At 48.6% G+C, this 22,897-nt stretch overlaps 1 protein-coding gene across 7 annotated transcripts in view; it reads right to left on the bottom strand.

Annotated features, from left to right (window-relative positions):
- Nucleotides 1-313: 313 nt before the first annotated feature.
- The window catches only part of SMCO4 (single-pass membrane protein with coiled-coil domains 4), a 62,341-nt gene continuing 39,757 nt past the window's right edge, over nt 314-22,897 (bottom strand). For 2 of the 7 annotated variants that reach the window (XM_088791515.1, XM_088791513.1), the window contains exons 3-4: nt 10,931-11,007; nt 314-1,055 (exon numbers count right to left, since the gene is read on the bottom strand). In XM_088791515.1, coding sequence (XP_088647641.1) covers nt 780-959 — 180 coding nt within the window. In that variant the 5' untranslated portion in view covers nt 960-1,055; nt 10,931-11,007 and the 3' untranslated portion in view covers nt 314-779. The remainder of the gene's footprint in view (nt 1,056-10,930; nt 11,008-22,897) is intronic. The other 5 variants (XM_088791518.1, XM_088791517.1, XM_088791516.1 and 2 more) reach the window with 4 other exon arrangements.

Genomic DNA, 22,897 nt, shown 5'->3' with positions numbered 1-22,897 from the left:
AACTGGTTTAAAAAGCACTCACAGATATTCCAATTAAAACTCTTACTTTGCTAAGACAGACCAATGCACACACCCTTTCTTGCCCTCTCAACATTTTCTCAACCTTAAAATGAGCCAGTCAAAAAGCACCATTTTCCTGGAAGTGAGTCACACTAGGCAGTGACGGGGGGGCGGCGGAGAAAGCCTCAGGAAGGAGGGAGTGGAGAGGGAAAGAGGCCAGAGTCCTGAGAGGAAGCCCCAGAGACAGCCGGGGCCTCCCTGCACTTTACAAAGAGCAAAGCCACCTCCTGGCAAAAACAAGATAAACACCCAGTTTAAGGCTATTATCTCCTTTATTCAAAAAATAAATATTTCACTTTTGAGTCGACATATTTCAAATCACATTAAGCAACGAGAAGAAATACAGTCCCTTTGGAAATTGCGAACACATGTAGGAAAAGAGTCATGTTCGAATCAGTGGGGATGGGATGAGTGCGGATTCCAACTGAGTCACGATCCAGAGGTTCTTCCTCTCACCAGGTGGAGGTACAAATAGATTTTAGGAGAGAAAAAGAAACACAGACACACGGCTTGGAAGTCTGAAAGGCACATGAAGTGGCCCATAAGGTATATGGCACGTTCACTGATAAAATGTTCCCTATTCCCTCCCAAGAAAAGTGGAAAAACTTTAATCAAGTCAAAGACCAGAGAAGACAGGGCGCTCCTGCTCAGAGCTCAGCTTCGGGGAAATCTCTGACTAGGAAAGCCATTTTGCTTTGGCCTTCCCCGTCCCCTGGCGCTCATTCAGTGACAGTGGGGCGCGTGGCCACATACACAAACACGACGATCAGCAGCACGACCACGGCCAGCGTGGGCAGCACCACCGTGGTGATCTGCTGCCGGGCCTCCTGCATGGCCTGCTTCCGCTCCTTCTTGTCCCGGGACGTCTCCTTCTTGGGCTTCCCTTTGAGCTGCCGCATCTTCCCTCGGGGAGACTAGGAGGGCGTGTCCAGAGAGGGTTCTGAAGGAAGGGTCACACTCCTCCGGTTAGGGTGCAGAACGAGCTGTAGAGAGAACTGTGATCAGGAACCAACAGAGGGAAAGGAAAAACAAATCGTCAAGTGAAAGGCAAATGCTAAACCAGGAAAAGTATCTGCAGCTAATAAGACAAGGGGTTAAGCACAGCAGAGGTCATACAGCAGAGGTCAGCCCCTCTAAGTGGTGGGCAGTGGGGACCAGCTGGGTATCCACCCCAGGGTTCCACCGCCACCAGTGTGTCCCAGCTGGCAGGCATGGCTGTGTTGTGAACGGGTCACCGGCGTGCTGAGGTAGCACCTCAGCTACACGGGCAGCTGGACAAGGCCCTGGGTTGCATATAAACATAGTCACCTTCTGTGCACGCCATGACATCAATGGACTGGAAAGCGCTCACTTCACTGCCTCCACTAGGAGGAGAGGGGAGCACATTTCTCCCTTCCAAGGCTCCACCTACTCACTCGGCTGTTCTAAATTACACAATCTGCCGAGCCAATCTCCAGGGTCCGAACTATAGGCAACCTGCAGATTCCAGGCGCGGTGGCTCTCCTCCTTCCTGAGCCTGGGGGCGGCCTCACTGGGACTGAAGAGAGCCCAGACGGCACCAACTCCTCTCGTCCTCCATTGGTTTCTTTACCCATCCATCCCAACCTTTCTGAGCACCCACTGTGTGCCGGGCTCTACTCAAGGAGTTGAGGAAGAGATGGAAGACTTGGGTCTGTCTTCACAAGCCCAGGGGCACAATGGGTTGCAGGCAAAGTGGACTCTGGATCAGACAATGAATGGAGACAGGCTGAGCCTGCGATCCTGCCACCCACTCAACCTAGGAATCTCGTAAGTTCTGTGGCCCGTAGAGGGTGCTCAGTGGTGAAGCAGTGCTGTCAGGAGCCTGGGGCTAAATAAAACCTGTGGATAACTACAGTGCAACAGCTCCAAACACGTCTGACTCTTAGCTTCAAGCAACAGAAACAGACTTTGGTTATTTCAATTGAGAAGGAGTTTACTCAAAAGCCTCTGGCATCTCACGGGATCCCCAGAAAAGCCAGAGGACCAGACTCAGGAAATGAGCAGGACAGAGGAGCTGTGTAGCCATCACCGGAGCCCCAACTCATACCACAGGACACGAGGATGTCACAGGTTGTATCACCTGGACATTGCTACTGGAGCAGGAGACCCTGAGGCCACGGCCCCTAGAAACTAGACAAAGCTGCTGTCACTTCCTCCAGGATGAATTCTCCAGCATCCGCCCTGGCTTTTCTGTGTCACCAGCTCCCACACATGCATCTGACTAGCCACTCTGAGGCCCAGTGTGCCCGCAGCCCAGTCTTCCAAGACCCATAATAGGTGAAGTATTTTCTAAACTTAGGATTGGATATGGAGCAGGGAAATTAAAAAAAAAACAAACAAAAAAAAACGTCCATCATAATATCCTGGCAGACTAGCATGGATCCAGATGCTTTTGGAGGCAGAAGAGGCTTTTGTAATGATATTGTGTTTCCAGTTTTGTCCCAGGGCAGTGGGTGGTTTGTCACCAACTAATGAGGAAGAGGACATTTACACCTAAGTGACCATGTTAAGTGGCAGAATGTGAAATGTGAATTGCGCTGGGAAAGGTCTTGTATGGTATCCTCCTGTGGGCAGAAAGATTCTCATATCTTTCTACGCCTTTCATCCCATATGGGCTCCCAGAACTTTTTTTTGTATTAGCCACATCAGGCAAAGTTTCTTTTGAGGCAAGATGTCTAATATTATTGCACTGGGATGACATAATGCCAGCCAAAAGCAACTATTAAAATTCAGGGAAACCCCATTTGGGCAAATGTCCACTTGGCTTTTAAAAAATACCCACTGTCACTTTCTTAAGACCTGACAGGTATAGGAACACCTGGATTTACCAATTTTCCCTTTTCAAATCTTTCAAAGAACTTCAGACAGACCCGGGTTCAAACCGAATCCAAGAAATTTTCACTTACTGGCTGAATGGCTTGGGGCAAGTCACCTAACCTCACCAGGTCTCCACGTCATCATCAGAACAATGAGCACAACTTCTCTCTTCAAGGGTGACCGTGAGGATTCGAAAACACACAGGTATGTGGCGTTCCGCCCGCCCGCAGGGAAGCGGTCCACGTTGGCTGAGCCAGACAGAGGCCGCTTCCTCCCACCCCCTCTGCAACCCTGGGAAGAGCCGTGAGCTTCTCTAAGCCTCACCTACCACTGGGGAAGAGGTAACAATGGCAGCGGCCCCCCTTGCAGGACCGTGGTGAGGAGAGACAAGGATCTGGGGAGCAAAGGACTTGGTGTAGAGAAGGCACTCAATTCATGGTAGCTGCCACTACTGGAACTTACCCCCGCAGCCTGTGCGTCAGACAGAGCAGGCTAACTACCCCTACTTTAGAGATGAGGGAACTAAGGAGCAAGAGGAAAAATGTCACCAGTCACCCAGCCTGTAAATACTCTCAGTGGCTTCTAACAGAGCAACAGACAGCATCTCTCGTCCAAAGCTATGAGCCACGGTCCATTTTCTCTCTGACACATTCTCACAAAACGGTTTTAAAAGAGACAAGCCATTAGCAGCACTCTAATTTGCAGCCATTTTCCCGTGGAGTAAATGGCCTGTCGGACCTGTGGAAAAAAAGAGGGCCCCGCAGTGGCCCCTCGCAGGACTGGCCACAGGCAGGAAGCAGCAGGGACCCAGGGTTAAGAGGCGCCCCAGCCACTCTGGCTAACGGCACAGGCCCTGACTTTCATCCTGCTGCTTTAGCTGCTGTCTGCATCTTGTCACATATGTGCAGTTGACATTCAGAGGCACCAGCCTCCGTGATGGACCAGCTCTTGACATTTGTGAGATATACTCAGAAGTTCCTGGAGGCTCAGAAGAAAAGCTTCACATTGCGGGCAACAGTACAGGTTTGGTCAGGATTGAAGGGACAAACACACTGCTCTGAATTCTGGGTTCTCTGTTAGGCTAAGGGGCAGCCTCCCTGCTTTCACTTACCTGCAGCGCAGGCCTCAATCCACAGCCCAGCACTCTCCCTGGGCCCAAAGAGTCAGGGAAAGCTCTCTGAGATGACAACTGAGGAGAGGAAAAGGGACCAGCTGGGACAAAAGTGGGGCAGCCCAGCAGGCAGCGGGAGTGGAAGGAACCATGAGGAGAGCGACAGGATGAACCTGGCAGAGGTCAGGTCGTCCAGGGGTTCACAGACCATGATAAAAAGTCAGGTTTTATTCTAAGAGCATCATGAGGCACTGAAGGGCTTCACCATGGAGGCAAATGTTTTAAAAAGCTCCCTCAGGCTAGACAAGTCCAGTCCGTGGAGAGTGGGCCACAGGGAGTGAAAGGGAGGCTCTTAGAGCCGGCCAAGGAGGGAGGGGGTGGCTCAGAGGGGGAAGGTCAGTGTGGATGGAGAGGAGGATACGGTCGGGTTACATCTGGGGTACAACTGACAGGACCTACTGACAGATTAGACATGGCACATGAGGGAAAGGGCGGAATGACAGGTGGACCTGAGGTTCGCAGCTTGAGCAACTGGCTGGGGAGTGATTCTGCCTCATGAGATGTGGGAGAATGGGGTGTGGGGGGTGGGGAGGTGGATTTGAGAAAGAACATTCAGTGATCTGTTCACACCTATCCATGTGTGAGGATGCTTATTAGACATCGCCATGGAGATATCAAGGAGGCGGATGAAGAAATGAGTCAGGAGCTCCGTCTGGGCTGAAGATCTATATTATATTTGGAAGTCGTCAGCTACTGGATGAGGCGAGCTCACGAAGGGCCAGGTAGGTGGAGAAAAGGGTCCAGAGAGAGCCTGGCGGCACCTGACAGAGGACAGGTGGAGGAAAGCAAGCAAAGGAGCCTGGGGAGAAGAGGCAAGGGAAGAAGAGAATGTGAAGTCCTGGGGACCAAGAGAGTCAAGAAGGGCACTGCTTCGCAACGCCCTTGAGAGACAAAGTGAAGGTAAAGAAGCATTGACCGGATTTTGGCAATGTGGAGACGTGACCGAAGTAACTTCAGTGGAGTGAGAGTTCAGATCAGGGCGACTACAACTGTGACTAGTCTGAGAGAGAAGCTCGTGCCAGAATGTAAATGAACACACTGCTTTCTCCATTGAGAAACTTTTGCCATGAAAATAAAAAATGTCAACTGAACTAAATTATGCGTAGTACACAGCTGATTCACATTCTGGAGTAAACGCCTTATGACAACTTGTGATAAATGGTTCACACGCCAACACTTTGCCTAGCACTCGGAGAGACAACTGAAGTTCTCCTGGAAGAGCACGTGGGGCCGAGAGAGAAACTAGAGGATGTGTGAAACGTCCAGCAGAATGAGAGAAAACCCTAATGTTGAAAAAAAATAGGGGACAGCTGTAGGAGCAAGGTAAGGGCACAAAAGGACAGCTGCACCTTTCAGAGAAGCAAAGGCCCAACTCTGAATCCAACGGGAGGGGAAGCAAGGTGGGGAAGATGGGTGCAGGACGAGGCAGGTCTGCCCGGACTGTGCGGTGGGATCAAGGAGTTTGTTTTCTCAGCAAACAATAAAGGGCTTCTGCTTCAAGTCTGGGGAGTCGGGAAGCAGCCTTGAGTAAAAACGAAGGCCTGAAATAACCATCTCGGAGGCTGGCAAAGCAAGCTTAGCATGGAAACACCAGCCCGTATGGTTGAGGTTCTTAAATGCTTACCATCCAGGCCCCGCCTCCTCCTGGGCGGGCTGAGGACCACCTGCCACATGGTCTGGGCTCAGCCCAATGGACCAGGTGGCCTGCTGGGCCAGGGCTGGCTCATCCAGACTGCCAGAACCTTTAAAACAGGTGCTGTGCCTTGAAAAGATAAGCTGGGCCAATGAGCCTCTATTTCAGAAATCTAAACTAAGAAACACAAAGGGACACTAAAGTTGGACAATCACACAGATCTAGGCACCATGGAAGCCATCCGCAGAAGACAATAGAGGAAGCCAGCTGGGGGAGAAAAGATGGAAGCAGAGAGGATGACGGACCATTGAGACTCGGAGAGAGGGGACTCTGCTCCTGTCTTTCTAGTGTAGTCCTTGCGAGGCCCAGCTCTACAAGGGCTCCTGTGTTACGCTGCCGTGTTTCTGTATCTTATGACAGACACCTCTTTTAACTTGAACTGGCTCTAGTGAGTCTCTGTATCTTCCACCGAAAAGAGCCCCGGTTAAAGTGATTACTCCGGTTTTGCGAAGGGGATATCCAAAGCCTTGCCACTGTCACACAATTAGGGAGTGGCAGAGTCAAAGGTCAAACTCACATCTGCCTAACCCCAAAGACGAAACAGTCCCATCCTTCTGTGCCTGCCCCACATATCGTCCCAGCCCTGTACCCACTTTGGAGCCATCTCTTTGCTCAGGAGGCCCTGGCAGAGAGGAACTCAAAGACGAAGCTCACACGGCGGCCCCGGCGGGACGGAGAAGCCACTAGCCAAGCTCCAGCGCTACGACTGCAGCTGCCACCTGGGCACCCCACTGCCTCTAGCTCCCCTAACCAGGGCAACAGAAGACTTCACAAACACTTGAGTTCCATCTGCTCTGCCCCCTCCCCCACCAACACCGATGGCAACTGGTCAGCACTGGACAATCCAACTGGTCCCCAGTGTGTGGGGGCAGGGGGCAGAGGCAGAGAGAAAGAGGGGAACATTCTTTCTGACAGAATTGTTTTAAGTTGACAATTTTTCTCTGATTATATACCTTGCCCGTTTTTCTATATATGTGCACACATTAAATTGTTGATGTATATTTTGTTTTCCAATTTAGAGGTCATAATGTATATACAGTGTTGGACCCTATTAGGGCAACAGCAGGAACAGAGGTTAAGTACAAGGGTTTCAATGCAGGTTTGAGCATCAGCTCTGCCAGGTCTAGTTATATGACCTTGGGCAAGGTACTGAATCTCTTATGTCCTGACTTTCCTCCCCTGTGAAATGGGATAAGAAAACCTGCTTTGAGAGTTACTGAAAATTTGAGGGGGGAAAAATGCATGACCTGAAGTATCTAGTACATCTGTGGAACAGGCTGTACCAGATGCTCCATAAATGGCACACAGATGGCATCGGATGGGTGGGTACTGGACTTATCAGGGGGATCACTTCGTAAGGTATATAAATGTCTCATCGCTATGTTGTACACCTGAAACTAATAGCATATTGTTTGTCAACTCTAATTGAAAAATAAATAAACAAACAAACAGCACATAGTAACTTGCTATCCGGGGAGGTTTGTCCAGTGAAGATACACAATATAACCCATAAATGATAAAATCTTCCCAGGTTTTTCCCTTGTTCTTGCTAAAAACTACAGAGTTATCCATCTGCTGCTGGGCAGGTTTGTTCAGAGGTTTGATGGCAGAAGAAAGTTGGTTCAAGCTGTTGAGGGAAGGTTCAGGATTACACAGCTCAGTCCCAACTCCCACATCCCAAACCTGCTAAACCAGTGCTGCCCAATAGCGTAGCCACGAGCCATAAGCCACACGGGGCTACTCGCATTCAAAATGTGGCTATGGTCTAAGTGAGCTGTACAGCGGTAAAAATACACACCGGATTTTGAAGACTTACTCCCAAAAGAGAGAATGTCAAATACCTCCTTCATTTTTTTATACTGATTACATGTTGAAATCATATTTTGGATATACGAGTACTAGATAAAATATATTATCAAAATTAATCTCATCTATATTCTTTTTACTGTTTTCTTTTTTAAACTTTTCCCCACTTTATGCAGAGAGAAACTAAGCAACAATAAAGTCTAACTTTCCAAAGTCACCAGGCTAGCAAATAATGGAGCTGAGATGAAAATCTGAAAAAAAAAATCTCTTTCCAAACCTGGTCACTTTTTTTAATGGGTAAATAAATGTGTCGTGGAGGCTCTGCTTTCAACCAGAAGTAAAATTGCTGGATCACTAGGTAATTCTTTTTTTTAATTCCCATCCTCCCACCTCCTCCCCTCTGACAACCATCAGTTTGCGCTCTGTACCTATGGGTCTGTTTCTGTTTTGTTTTCTTTATACATTTATTTTGCTTTTTACATTCCACATATAAATGAGATCATACAGTATTTGTCTTTCTCTGTCTGACCTATTTCACTTAGCATAATATCCCCTAGGTCAATCTATATTGTCGCAAATGGCAAGACTTCATTCTTGTTTATTGCTGAATAATATTCCATTGTACTCGTATGCATGCATCACATCTCCTTTATTCATTCATCTATTGATGGACATCTAGGTTGCTACCATATCTTGGCTATTACTAGTAATGCTGCAATGAACGTAGGAGTGCATATATCTTTTCAAATTCGTGTTTTTGTTTTCTTCATCTACCCAGAAGTGGAATCGCTGGACTGTATATGGCAAAGCTATTTTTAATTTTTTGAAGCACTTCCACACTGTTTTCCATAGTGGCTGCACTAATTTACAATCCCACCAACAGTGTACGAAGGTTCCTTTTCTCCACATCCTCAGCAGCACTTGTTATTTGTTGACTTACTGATGACAGCCATTCTGACAGGTGTGTGGTGATATCTTTTTACTCTTCTAATGTGGCTACTAGAAAATTTTAAATTCCATGAGCAGCTCACATTACACTTTTACTGGACAGTGCTATGCTTGCCTCACGCAAGAAGAAGCAACGTGTTCTGCCCTCTTATAAGTTTTACACATCACAGCCTCAGTGCTCAATGGCAGGACTTCCGAGCCTTTACAACCCAGCTCGAGTAGATCTCTCCAGCCTCATCACACCCCACGTGACCCACAGCTACCAACACACCTGAGCTCCCACCCTGCTCGCTCATACCTCTGCTGAAATGCCCTTCTCCCCTTGTACCGTCATCATCCGGTTTCAGTCTCTCATCCTTGGTCAACCCCGGTGCATGGCCCTCAGCTTCAGCCTCCCCAGGCAGAAGCAATGGCTCCCTCCAAGATGCTGTCTCAGCGCTCAGTTTACACTTTTAATGCCACACTGACCCCTGGCTACTGCGTAGCTGGCTGGGTCTCTGATGTCTCCCACTGGATTATGTGCTTCTCGGGGATGGCAAATGTGTCTTGCTAGTAATAATAGTCTACTGGGCAGGCATGATGCCTCTCACGTAACAGGTGCTCAACTAATACCTGCTGGATTGAATGTCAAAGCTGGAAGAGTTTAAGACAAGCAACTCATCTTACATACCCACCATAGTTACAGTATAGCTATTCTAGAGTAGAAAAAGTTATAGCAGAAAATAATAAATGAGCTAGCTACCACTTATCAATGCTAATTTTACTGTCAACACAGTCCTGCAAGATAGGTAATTTTCCTCGTATTTTACAAAAGAAATTGAGAGTCAGAAAAGTATGGTGACTTGCCCAAGATCAAAGACTATTAAAAAACCAGTACAGTCTCAAGCCCAGTGTTAAAAGCCGTAATAAGCACTCATTAAGTACGTAATGAATGAACAGAGTGAGGATTTAAACTCAGAGCTGATTCCCAAGCCCAGTAGTCCTTTCTGAGTGACCCCACAGGGCCTCCCAGTCACCCCACAATTAAGAACAGTCGACATCCCTTCCTGAAGGTTCACTATCTAGCAGGCTACCGCACAAAAGCCCTCTACAAACACACAAACCTGACCGTGGCCTTGATCCCATTTTGCAGACAAGGGGACTGAGGCTTAGGGAAGGCCCCAGGGAGCAAGTCAGCAGTGCAGCTGGGATTCAAACCTAGCGCAGAAACTGTGCCCCTCCCACCCCACACAGCTGCCTCCAGGTGGCCAGGCTCATGGGATGATGGGATACAGAATCAAGGGTCCACGCCTGGTTCCTGACCATCAGCTCCGGAGGCTGAGGACACAGGAAGCGTGTGTGAGACGGAGTCCAGGCCCTCCTGTTCTCACTCGGCAGCCGATGAAGCCTGCTCCTTACAGCCAGCGCTGCCGGATTCCTGGAAGGTACCTCTGCCTGCCCTCCCCAGGCTGGACAGTCATCCTGGGTTTAAAGATGCCCACATCCTGCTTGAATTCACAGGTGGGCCAGGCTGCTCCAAAGGCCCCAGGATGTTCCAGGCTGTTGGAGCAGGGCGGCTGAGCACAGCGTGACCTGGCCTGGCAACAATATTAAGTGGCTGCAAACTGTGCCAACTGCATCCCCACCTCCCCGCACAATCAATGTGAACACAGATACCAGGCCCAGGCGGCAGCTCCTCCTGGAAGATCCCGCCCAGGCATGGAGGCCAAAGACCCCGCTGCCTCGCAACGCCATCCGCCTTTCCTCAAGTGCCACAACTCCAGTCTTCAGAACAAGCAGTTACGGTGCTCGCTAAGAAAATGGCTGTATTTTTCTCCTACTTCATAATCAGAAATGCAAATGAATGAACAACACACAAGAAAGGTGTATGTGGGGGGATCTCCACCATCTCTCCTCATAGCTGCGTTATTATCGTACCATGAGCATTAGAAGGGCTGACCTGCTCCTCGCTCTCTGCCATGACCCTGGGAAGCTGCCCTGGGTTCAGGGAAACATAAACTGAGAGAGAGCAGCAGCTCTGCGGTTCAGCAAGTAGGCTTGCTTCATTTTATGTCCCTGGTATTTAGCCATAATGGGCCTGTGATCACTTCACTCCAGTCTGTTGCAGAGTGGGGGCAGGGGCGGGCAGGCTGCCAGGAGAACTGTGCAAGATGGGACTCCTGACACCGCTAAGCACCTGCTGATCACATGAGCGCCTTCCCCGGGAACACAGACATGCACAAACAATGACAGCCCCACACGCACACGCACACACACACGCACACACACACACACATGCCAGCTCCAGCACCTCCCACTGCTGAACAGCCACAGAGGTCGGGGGAGCTCTCCACGTGACCACCTGGCGGCCAGTGGGGGAATCAGAGCTACAGACAGACAGACAAGCCGACAGACACAAACACATAAGCACTTACCTCTCTCATCAAACGCAGAAGGAAGAAGAAAACAGGTAATTTGGTGGCGGCGGTATCAGCTATTCCTAAGTAAAACCCTGAGAACATGAAAGAACCTTTGGGTGGGTCACTGAATAACACTGACATTAAAAGCTAGCGTTCTCAATAAATTAGATCAGTAACATTCCTTCGGCACAATACAGTTTACAAAGTGCTTTCCTGGGCATCACTCACTTTACCTGCAAAATAACTCTGAATGTTGTGTATTACTGTTCTTCTTTAACAGGAGAAAGGAGAATACAGAGCAATGAAGCTCATGTCAGGGTTTCAATCCCTCTCCTGGCACTTCCAGGGTGTGTGGTCCTGAGCAACTAACCTCTCAGACCTTCAATTACTCTGTACAACAGGGATAAAAATACCTGTGCTTCAAATACTTTTCGAGCATCTGCTATACGTCAGGGGACATTTTGGAGTTACAGCAGTAAGACAGGCAAAATGTTGCCACATGTAATTTACAGGGAATGTGCAGAGACAGCTAACAAACGAACAGAATATGTGTCAGATGATGCTATGTGTTGTAGAGAAAAATAAAGGGGGGGGGGGTGGCGTACAGAGGCTGCACATTTAGAGTAACCAATCCCAGAAGGCTTCATGAGAAAGTGACACTAGACCAGAGACTCAAAGGAAGTGAGAAGTGACCCATGCAGATTCCTGGGAAGACCTTCTGGGCAGGGCGGGGCACGTGCAAAGGCCCTGAGGTAGCCCCCCCACCCCCACTCCCAGCATGTCTGAGAAGCAGCACAGTGGCCAGCGTGGCCGAAGAGGGCAGCAGGGAGCACTGAGGGGTGAGGTCAGAGTGGGAGGGAGCAGGTAGAGGGCGGGAAGGTGGCCATCAGAGGGCTCTGCCTGTATTAGTTATTTATTTATTCCCTTTTTTATTATTATTATTATTAGTTTCATGTGTACAAAACAATGTAATAGACATTTACACCCAAGGGGGTTGTCACTTTGTGAGGGCTCTGCTTGTACTTAAAATGAGTACTGAGGGACAACTGACTGCAGAGGGTAAGGGCTGAGGCAGGACATCCCCAAAGATGCTACTGAATTATTCAGGTCAGCCACAGCGGCTGGGTCCCGGGCAGAGCAGATGTGGTAAAAAGCGGTCAGCTCCTGAGGGCACTGAGAAGGTAGAGTCAACATGATTTACCAGCAGACTAGAACTGGTGTGTGAAAAAAGAAAATGGACTAAGGCTGTGTGGCCTGAGCAAGTGGAAGCATGGAGGTGCCACTTAGGGAGGCAGGGAAGGTGCAGGGGGCCTGGGGTGGGTGTGTGGGAGGCTTGGACGGGTCAAACGTGAGATCCTAGCGGACGTTCCTAGTGGAGCAGCCTGCACGGAGCAGGGCGTTGGAGGCATGAGTCTGGTTTAGGGCGAGAGCTGGGCTGGAATAGGAAGGTCGGGGCCGTCGGCACAGAAAGCCTGGCGGCTGGTCACTGAGCACACACAGAGACGGCGCTGAGGACCGAGCCCCCCCTCTAATGTTTAGGTCTCGGGGAGCTGAAGAGCAGCTAGTAAAAGAGACTAAAAAGGTGTGAAAGGAAGACAAGCAGGAGGAGTGTGGTGTCTTGGAAGGCAAGTGCAGGAAGTGTCCTGAGGAAGAAGACCAGCGTCTTCATTTGATTTGGTCACGTTTAGGCAATCGGTGACTTGAGAGAACGGTTTTGGTGGAGAGGTGGGGAGGGGCAACGATCTGAGGAGGTCCCAGAGCGGAACGGAGCAGAGAGGCTGGAGGCCACAGGCAGGCAACGCCTCTGCAAACAGGACTGAGAGGCCAAGCGCCTGCGCTGAAACGCCCGTTCTGCCACCTATCAGCCCTGTGACCTCAGGCAAGTGACTTAATCTGTCTGTGCCTCAGATTTCTCAGCTGAAAAATGGGGGATAATAACCTGATGAATTCATGTATGAGAATAATGCTTGGAACATACTAAAAACTACGTAAGTATTAGGTAGCGTCATCATTCATCTTCATCATCATTAGTTATGCGTCAGTTAATGATGGGAATATGTTCTGAGAAACATGTCATTAGGCGATTTCGTTGTGCAAATAGCACAGAGTGCACTTACACAGCCCTAGATAGCATAGCCCACGACACACCTCGGCTGTATGACCGAGCCCACTGCTCCTAGGCTACAAGCCTGGACGCAGGTTACTGTACTGAATACTCTACAACATTACAATGCCTGACAACATCACTAGGCAACAGAAAATTGTCAGCTCCATTATCATCTTATGGGACCACCAAAGTATATGCAGTCCATTGTTGACGGAAATGCTATTAGGTCATACATGACTGTATTAGAAAAACAGGGTCAGAATTAGAAGAGTGCATGAGGATGTGTTTTGTTTTGTTTGTTTGTTGATGCAGTTACAGAACGTGTGCACTACGGGGGGGAAATGGACCAAGAGGAGGCAGGAAAAGGAACTGATGGAGCCAGTTCTGGAGTACCAGCTGGGGTTCACCCCAGACAGGGGCCCGATGTGGCAGTGGGAGTCTGTGCAAGTTCTCACCGGTTCTCCGTGAAGTGGAAAGAAGGTTATCAGCATAGGAGGCAGGAAGATGGAGACATTGGAAGTCTGAAAAGAGAGAAGCTCTACACTAGCCGTCCAGGAGGGGAGAACAAATGCATCAGAGGGCTGCCATGTACCCACCACCAGCACAGGGCCCTCCTGTGGTCAGAGGTCACAGATCTTACAGCAAGGAGAGTCAGGGTGGCACCAACTGCGCAGGTGCAGGTACAGGGGGGTGGGTGATGTCAGATTTAACCAGAGCAGGGGTTTTGTCAGGCCAGTGTTACCAAGGGAGAGAAAGACAATGTGAGGATTCTGTGAGATTACAAAAGCACTTGGCACAGGGCCTGGCATCTGAAGCGCTGCTGTTATTCAAAGAGCTTTAGTGGCCTGTCCGAGAAACACCCCTCTCCCATACCCCACACCCCACTCCCAACACACACACAGACTTCAGGATCTGAAAATTCAGCTGGAGTCTCAGTTGGGCTCTTTCCTCTAAGCCATGCCTCTCCCCTTTCAGTTCCAGTTGCTGTCACATTTCTCAGGCCAAGATGTGACAAGATGACACCTCTCCTGCTCATATCAGAGAACAAACAAGCCCATGTGAGTGCAAGCGGGTCCTCACATGCTCCTTCCAAGAATCAGAAGCAAAGGAGGCTCTTCCCATCTTGAGGAAATCCTGGCTTTCCAGGACCTGCCCCAGGATTACACAAAGTTCTGCAGGTTCTCAACTACCAACTACCAACGCTTCTCCCTGAAGACCTGTGAGGACACAGCTGGAAGCAGGGCCTTTGGTGGATCTTTGATTTGGTCTCGGAGTACCAGTTATTTAACCCTGGACCGCCCACGGACCTTCTTTACAGAGGAGCTTTAAAGTCAAATTAATAGTGATCCAGCCTCCAGCACCACACGTTTGCATTAACCAGCTGACCTGGAGCAAAGTGAACCGTGGAAAGGACAAAGACGACAGCTAAACAGAAAAGAAGGAACCTGAAATTCCTGTAAGAGGGCCCAAAACAATGGCGTATGAGAAGGTATAATGCACAGAACTAGAGTTAGGAGCAGTGCACACCACACAAACGGAAACCAAAGTTTTACAAGGTAATACATAAGCTTACTAGGTACAACACAAAATGATAATTTCTTTTTTTTTTATTTCATTAGAAAAAAAATGCCAGTTACAATCCACTAAGAAAGATTTCACAGTCAGTTAATGGGCTATGGTATGACCTGCAGTTGATAAACACTGGATTAAGAACATCTCCCACCAGTGAGGGCGACTCCATGGTGAAATCATGCTCCCGGGAGAACCTGTGGAAACACTAAGTCAAGAGGTCTGTACACCAAAAAGAGCATGAGCTCCGTGTTGGAGAAGTGCTAGGAATAGCTGTGCCCTTCAAGACAGAACCTGAACCAGTGGGTAGAAGTTACAGGGAGCGACTGGACTGCTCTGGGCGCAGGGAGCTCTCTATCTCTGGAGAAACCAAAAGGCTAACGGGATGCTGCAAACGGGATTCGGGAATTAGATGAAAGAGATGCACCCAAGAGTTACTGGAGCTTCTCTCCACCCCGCAGCCTTCTCTACCTTGATGAATAACAGGCGGCTGTTATGAGAATGCAATGGAAATAACGTGTGAAAGCCCTCAGAAAAGTTACAAGCTCTTCTAAGGACTCTCCGTCCTTAAATGGCAATTCTTAATCCAAACCGGTACATTTCCTCAACTTCATCTGCTATTCAATTAAGTACTTGAAGACAACAGATACTAAAAAAGTAAGCATCCTTAATTTATCACATTGTGAACGCCAGCTCAGCTCTGTGACAGCTCGAGATTAAGGCACGGTTGGGGAACTTTTTGTAGAAACATGCAGACCAGCCAACTGTACGCGATGGGTTTTTTACGGCAGTGCTTTGTTAACTTTTCCATTTCAAATTGGCAGAGGTGAGTGAACCCTCATCCCTGGAGGCCAGGTCTGGGGCAGATTCGCTGCAAGAATAAAATCTCATTTGTCTCCTCTTTTGTCTTAAAATGTCAGGCAATCATATATAACATTAGCCCTTGTTTACTTACGATGCAATTGGCATTGTGATGAAGCCTCTGTGACTCTCACTCACTGCTGACAACATCCGCTGCCGCAGGCTCTCCTGCGTCACATCTTAGGCATGAAATGAGGTTTGGAGAGGTTGTGTAAGTTGCCCAGGACCACACAGCAAGCCAGTGGTGAATAGACAGAAACCCCGACAGTCTGGTTCTGGAGCCTTGCTCTTCACCACTAAGCTATGTGGAGTTTTCCTCCAACCAACATCCGTATTTGCTTTAATATTCTTTAAGTGTTATTTCCTCCAAATCTTTGGGTAAAACATGACTGTAGAGGAAGCTGCAGACACTCAGCCCGAGCGCAGCCCTCACTCTGTGGTGCACCCTGAGAGGAGAGAACCACAGCTCTGCCAGGAGTCATCAGCCTGTCCTCGCGCGTCTGTGGCCCGGCAGGGGCTAACAGCCCCTTGTCTCCCTCGACGTGTGACAGTTCTCATGTTCTGTTAGGCCTGAACTTCATTAACAACCAAGATATCACAAGCGCCAGTTGTTTATGGCATGTTTAAAATGAAAAATTCATCTCTATGCTACATTGCAGCAAGTTAATGACAGAGCCCAGCTGATTGCAGACATACTGAGAAAGAGCGAGGTATTGACTGAATTAGCAAATACACACAAGCCACACGCGCACCCAACACCATGCATCTGGGCCTTCCCAAATCAGGAAGCTGGGGGCTCAGTCCATCCAGAGGGTCAGCCTCCGCTAGACGGGGACAAGCTCGCTCAACCATTCGTTTGTTCAGCAAACACTTGCTGAGCACCTCAGTGCTCAGGACTAGCCAATTGCACAGCCGTTCACTCGCCAATTCATTCGTTCAGTCACTCACTGGGTGCCTATTACATGCCAGGCCCAGTGAACTGTTGTGAATATGCCGGGTGATTAACTGACTGCTGCATCCGACCAGTCACTGATTCACCACACACAGGACAACCTGAGGTGCTGCTAGGCACTGTCCTGGCAGTGGGGATGGAATAATGAACAAGACAAAATTCTCCATCTGACGGAACACACACCCTAATAAAGCAGGAGACAGACAGAGATGAGTCAGTCCGTAATATGTCAAGGAGTGAAGCGCTACGAAGAAAGACAAAGCAGCATAAGGTGACAGGGAGGAGGGGGTGTGCTGTCATACAGAGAGTGTAACAAGGGACCACATCTCTGATTAGAGAGCAGAGGCCTGAAGGAAAAGCAAGAACAGGCCTAGAGCAGAATTAGGAGGAGAAGGGACCCCAGCAGGGAACGGGGAGGGCGGAGCCCCTGAGGAAGAGCCAGGCCTGAAAGGTTTTCAGGAACCACAGCCGACTAGGGCACGCAGCTAAGGTCCAGTGAGAGAGAAGAGCAGAAGCCAGAAGATCAACCAAAAAGGACTCTACAAACCCCCTGGCAAAGGTCTCTAAGCCTATCGTTTGTGCTGCACCGTAGGCTTTGATTGCTACCAAAATTCAAATATTCTCCGAAAGGCAGGCAGTAAACTGTGTTGCTATCAAATATTTACACAGCACTGTGTCAATATCCTCGGGAGTCTCCGCAGGGTGGGTTTTGGGGTGGGGGAAGGAGAATGACTCCATCAGACAATGAACGTGCCTGTTGAAATTGCATCTATCACTAAGTGATACACCTTTAATCTTTAACCTAAAGGCCACCTTTTTTGCTGAACTGTACACTGGTTTACCAAACAGACCAGTTGATGAGGATGGTTTGGGCAAAGCGCCCGAAACAAGGCTTTCAAGGTTTGCTGATTTTGCCAGTGGCCTCTCTGCAGAGTGCCCCAGGCCAGCAATGAGCTCAGTCCCCACAGACCATGGCGGGTCACTGTTAACTAAGGCAAACCCAGTCACCTAAGTGAGGGAGGGGTCTCCACACCACCTTCAAACGCCTTCCCTCACCAGCCCCACCCCCATCTTGTTTCACTGCTTACTTAGGAGCAGATTATTCTCCTTCTGCACTGACTTTCGATTCTATATCCATCCCATATCCAAATGAAATGAACACGGCACAGACACAGGTACACACCCCAAACTCTGAGCCTGCATGCTCTCCCTGGTGACACTGAGGTCCTCATGTCTCTCTCTCACGCACATGCCCTCCTGCCTCCAACCTTCTGATTCCTCAACCTCCAGACAGAATGATTTCACTTAAGCCAAGGTCTGATATTAGTTCCCTAACTAAAAAGCCTTCAGTGACCACCAGTGCCACCAAATGCAGTGCACACTTGGCCTGGCCTTCCAGGTCCTGGGTGCCAAGCCCAAGCCCGCCCCCTCCATCATGTCAAGCAGTCATACCTCTCTCTGTCCCTCTGCAGCAGCGGCAGGACAAGCCAGCATATGCCTACACCCAAGTCTCCTCATCTTGGCCAGCTTTACATACCCACCACGGAGACAACTTCCCTGATTCCCTTACTCAAAACTAATTACCTTTTTACCTACTCTTATGCCTTGAAAAGAGCCCTTCTTCTGTTCTGCCTTTTTAAAGAGCTAATCATTTTTGTATGCCTTGCCCACCAGGGGTTCAGTAAGTCTTTGCTGAATGATACAAGCCTGTTCTTCCTACTAATGTTGCCCAAGCCAGAAGTTTGGGGGTTTTACTGGATGCCTCCCTCTCCCCCATTCCCTACCTCACACTGTTTCCCAAGTCCTCCCAGTCCCTTATCCTAACCATCTCCGAAACATCTCCCCCCTTCCCCACCCCCACTACCGCTAGGTCAGACCCTCATCTTCGTTCACAGGATGCTGCACCAGCCTCCTAACCTGCGCTTCCCTGCCGTACCGTACCTTACCACTCTCTTGAGCCCCAAATAGTATAAACACTTCTAACTCCTTCTAAAATCAGTGCCCATAAATGCAGGGCAAAGGACGCTACAACTCACCCATCCCACACGTTCCCCTCACCAGCACAACATAACGTGGTAACGACTGCAAAGAATCACTATAGAAGCAGATGTGAGAGGCATACATACATCTTTAGCAAAGGGGTAGCAATGATTCATGTAAACCTCACATGTTGAAGGACTAGTTGTTGGACACTCTTAAGCCAAAACACATCCCTGATGTACACATGCATCACTTCACACTTCAAGGTTATTACCAACCAACCAATCACACTAAACTAGTCACGAGAAAGCCAAGCTAACAGTAACTGAGAATTAACATCTCCATTCCTAGCAATAAAAAATTGTCACAGATTCAAGATGGCACTGACACTGTGCTGTTAGAGGGTCATTTCCAAGATCTACAGGAAGTCCAATGGCCTGTGCAAGCCCACGCTCCACAGAAGCCTGAAACGCACCACTGCTGAGCCTGGCAAGGCAGCGGACTCCCAGTGAAATATGAAACAGTCATCCACAAACTCCAGCAAGGGCAGTGATTTAATACCAATCACATTTCAGGAACCTTCCATAATGTCTTTGTGATTACTGGTAGGTAGCCCGTAGTTGTACCTTAAAACTTGGAAGTCTGATAAAAGAACTTGTGTGTTAGACTCGAATCACCATTCTCTTGCCATTCGGAGACACATTAGAAGTAGAGACTGAGCCTACCGAATCCCTGCGTTAAAAGACAAAGCTGGGGGTGGCTGGATGGCTTAGTTGGTTAGAGTGTGAACTCTGAACAACAGGGTTGCTGGTTCAATTCCCACATGGGCCAGAGAGCTGAGCCCTCCACAACTAGACTGAAGGACAACAACTTGGAGCTGATGGGCCCTAGAGAAACACTCTGTCCCCCAATATTCCCCAATAAAATTAAAAAAAAAAAAAGACAAATCTGGGGCCGGCCCGGTGGCTCAGGCAGTTAGAGTTCCATGCTCCTAACTCCGAAGGCTGCCGGTTCGATTCCCACATGGGCCAGTGGGCTCTCAACCACAAGGTTGCCAGTTCAATTCCTCGAGTCCCGCAAGGGATGGTGGGCAGCGCCCCCTGCAACTATGATTGAACATGGCACCTTGAGCTGATCTGCTGCTGAGCTCCCGGATGGCTCAGTTGGTTGGAGCGCATCCTCTCAACCACAAGGTTGCCGGTTCAACTCCCACAAGGGATGGTGGGCTGTGCCCCCTGCAACTAGAAACGGCAACTGGACCTGGAGCTGAGCTGTACCCTCCACAACTAAGACTGAAAGGAGAACAACTTGAAGCTGAACGGCACCCTCCACAACTAAGATTGAAAGGACAACAACTTGACTTGGAAAAAAGGCCTGGAAGTACATACTGTTCCCCAATAAAGTCCTGTTGCCCTTCCCCAATAAAAAAAAAAATCTTAAAAAAAAAAAGACAAATCTGATCCAGTTACTCCCCAGTGTGAGGCTGCCCAGGAGTGTTCCACTGCCCGCCTTTCAGCCCCACTCTCCCGCCCGAGGCCTTCAGTCCTCGTGCAGACCCACGGGCACGCCATGGTCTTGCTGGCCTCCCAGACCTCCGTCCACATCTCAATTGCCGACTTCCACCTCTTTTCTCCCAGTCACTCCTTCCACTTGGCAAACTCCTCTTTCAAGACCCATCTCAAAGGTCACATACTGTTGAAAGCATTTCAGCCCCCAGAGTGAGTGAGAGCCCATCTCTGTGCCCCATGACTCCTGGTCATTGATTCCACCACAGTGTGCGTCACACTGTATGAAGGTCCCTCAGTTGTCTGGTGTTCCCATTACATCCTTTGCTTGGAACTCATCAGATTGACCCACCAAACTGGTACCATAAAAAAACCTCGAATTCAAGATCATAGAAAAGTTGTCTTCATTTGAGGTTAGAGTACACCGAAGATAAAGTTAGAATTCCGGAATTCCCATTCACTGCCTAGAATGGGAGGCCTGAGGAGAATGGAGAGGCTCACTCAACTAGGACAGAATTCCCATTTCAGGCGTGTGTTTGTATGTGTACATGGTTTCACAAACATACACACAAAAGTAAAGCTCAAGGGTAAGGGGAAAAAAGCACGTTCCTTGTGAACATATTTCCTTCTAAAATGTGTTTTAAAAGGAAAGCTGGGTACTAATACTCAGTGTGTTTCTTTTTTCCCCTGTAGAAAGTCAGTCTTTTCTTCTACAATCTGGAATCAAGTTTCATTTGTTATTTCCTGAGCTAAAATGTTGTATACATTTTTTTATATCAAAATATTTGGTGAGGGGGCTACTTGGAAAGGAGCCTGGGCATTCGAATTTTAGTTGATTACATATTGGTTATTTACTTATTAAGGTTTCAAATGAAATCGTGGTCCACCCCTGTGTTGTAAGAGTTGATATTCTGGAGTTTGGAGGAACAAATCACTCCCTGTACCATCTTCCAGAACACGACATCCATTTTAAGCACATCTTTGTGAGTCTGACAGTTATTTTACTGCCCTTGGAAAATCAAAGCCATTGCAATCTGCCAAGGAAGTCAACAGCGAAAGGGAGAAGTGTCTTACAAGCCGCTGCAATGTGATAACATTGCTGTGGGACCTTGAGCCAGGTTTGGGGCCCTGGTGACATAGCCTCTGCATGGACCACGCTGGGAGTATGGAATTCATTCAAGTGCGGGCGGAGGTCATTACAGGTTTAAGCAAGGGAGTGAACTGTATGACCAGTACTTACAAAGCTCACTCTGGGTCCAAAGTGATGAACAGAACGGAGGGGAAGTGGAAGCAGGGCAGCCAGTTCAAAGGCCTTTGCAGTAACAGAGGCAAATGACATTGTCATTGGACTTGGAGGTGGATGTGGTAGGTGGCAAGTGAATTCAAGATCTACTTTAGGAGAAGCATCGCTAGGACTTGGCGATTTGGAGGAAGAGAAAGGTGAGTGACTCCCCAGTTTCTGGCTTGAAAAAGCGAGTTAACAGCTGTGCACCTTAATGAGATGGGGGAAGGGAGGTCTGGAAAGGGGATGTGGTAGGAGACCAAGAGTGAATATTTGGACCCATTAAGATTGAGGTGCCCATGAGCTAATACCCAAGTTCACTAACTGCTATAAAAGGGATAAAAAGTGCTACAAAGTACAGAGTCATTCACACTGGTGACCCTTCATGCCCTCCTCTTAGGGTGTTCCGATGTCCACCTCTGTGCCAGCCAAGGTGAGTGCACCACGTGAGGAGCCTAGGGGGCCAAACTCAGCCAAGACACATACAGGCTGCCTCTGTGATGACCCTCAGTAGTAACATAGATACCACACTGGGGTTAAGAAAACAGTAACTTTTAACAGTAAAATGGTATTTGCATCACACCACCATGGCAAGTAAAGTATGTAGCCTATTTTCTTCGATTACAAGTGTCACATAATAGGTTTGCTGATTTCTTGATACTGGAGTTTTCCCGAAGTGCCAGTAGAAGGCTCTTCGTATCTAGTCTTGTGCCCTGATGGTATACCGTCAGTACCACCCTGTTTAGGGGGTTCCAAGTCAGAGTCTCCCCTAGGAAAATGTGGGTCTCAGGTGGCATCAGATGCAGAGGAAGGTCTCTCAACAAAAAGACCAGAGGAGATGGCCTATTTTAGAAAAACAATGACTCACTGAAATCACATCCTGTTCTTAAGTTAACATGTCTCCTGACCAAAACCTGGTTTCCTATCGCGATGAGTATATTTTCCAATTCCCCCATCAAAGGACAAATCAAAATGTCATCAACAATCTGCTTTCTAATTAAAAGTTGAGCCATTTAAAAAAAATCACATTTAACTAAACAATTCCACATGGTAATAAAGCACTGTGCTCTGCCTCCTTGATTGATAGAACCATTTGCAATTATTTAAAGGAGAAGGGAGGGAGAGAACATTATTAGATACAGCTAGATTAAGCTGAACAAACCCTTGTTAGTGTCCTCCAGTTTACTCACAGAGTAAGACAGTGCAGCATTAATGTAAACTAATTAAATTTCCTGCATTTAAATAAGCCCCCCCCACCAAAAAAAAAACAAACTTACAAGACTAACTGGAAGGTCTCAGGAAGATATCTACAGATCCCTATTTTTTCAAGAACTTGGCCTGGCAGTGGGTGGGGGGAAACACCAGGGTCAGAATGCGTCTCTCAACAGAAGGTCAAGGCTCCCCTCCCTGAAAGGAGCACTCGGGTGGGTAAGAGACAGGGGAGAGACAGAGCCCCCGGGTTTTTGTGATGGCAGCACTGGCTTCCAAGGGGAAGGACCGAGATGGTGCAGAGGAGAAAACGCCATTCACACTGGCAATGTGACGCCATGTGAAATATCTAACTGCTAAGTCTGTTTCCTGACTGAAAAGGAAATGTGACCATGGGCCCCTGCCTGTGTGCTAGAATTGGTGGGAGACGGAAATCTGGCGACATGTATAGAAGCACCGTGTAGAAGGGGAAGAAGTCTGCACCTGGAAGAGAAGGCTGCTGGTTACCGTTAGGGAG

The sequence above is a fragment of the Rhinolophus sinicus genome, chromosome 14 (genome assembly GCF_057876585.1).
Source record: "Rhinolophus sinicus isolate RSI-liver-muscle chromosome 14, RSI-T2T, whole genome shotgun sequence".
Taxonomy (NCBI): Eukaryota; Metazoa; Chordata; class Mammalia; order Chiroptera; family Rhinolophidae; genus Rhinolophus; species Rhinolophus sinicus.
This window is presented reverse-complemented; position numbering and strand designations above follow the sequence as displayed.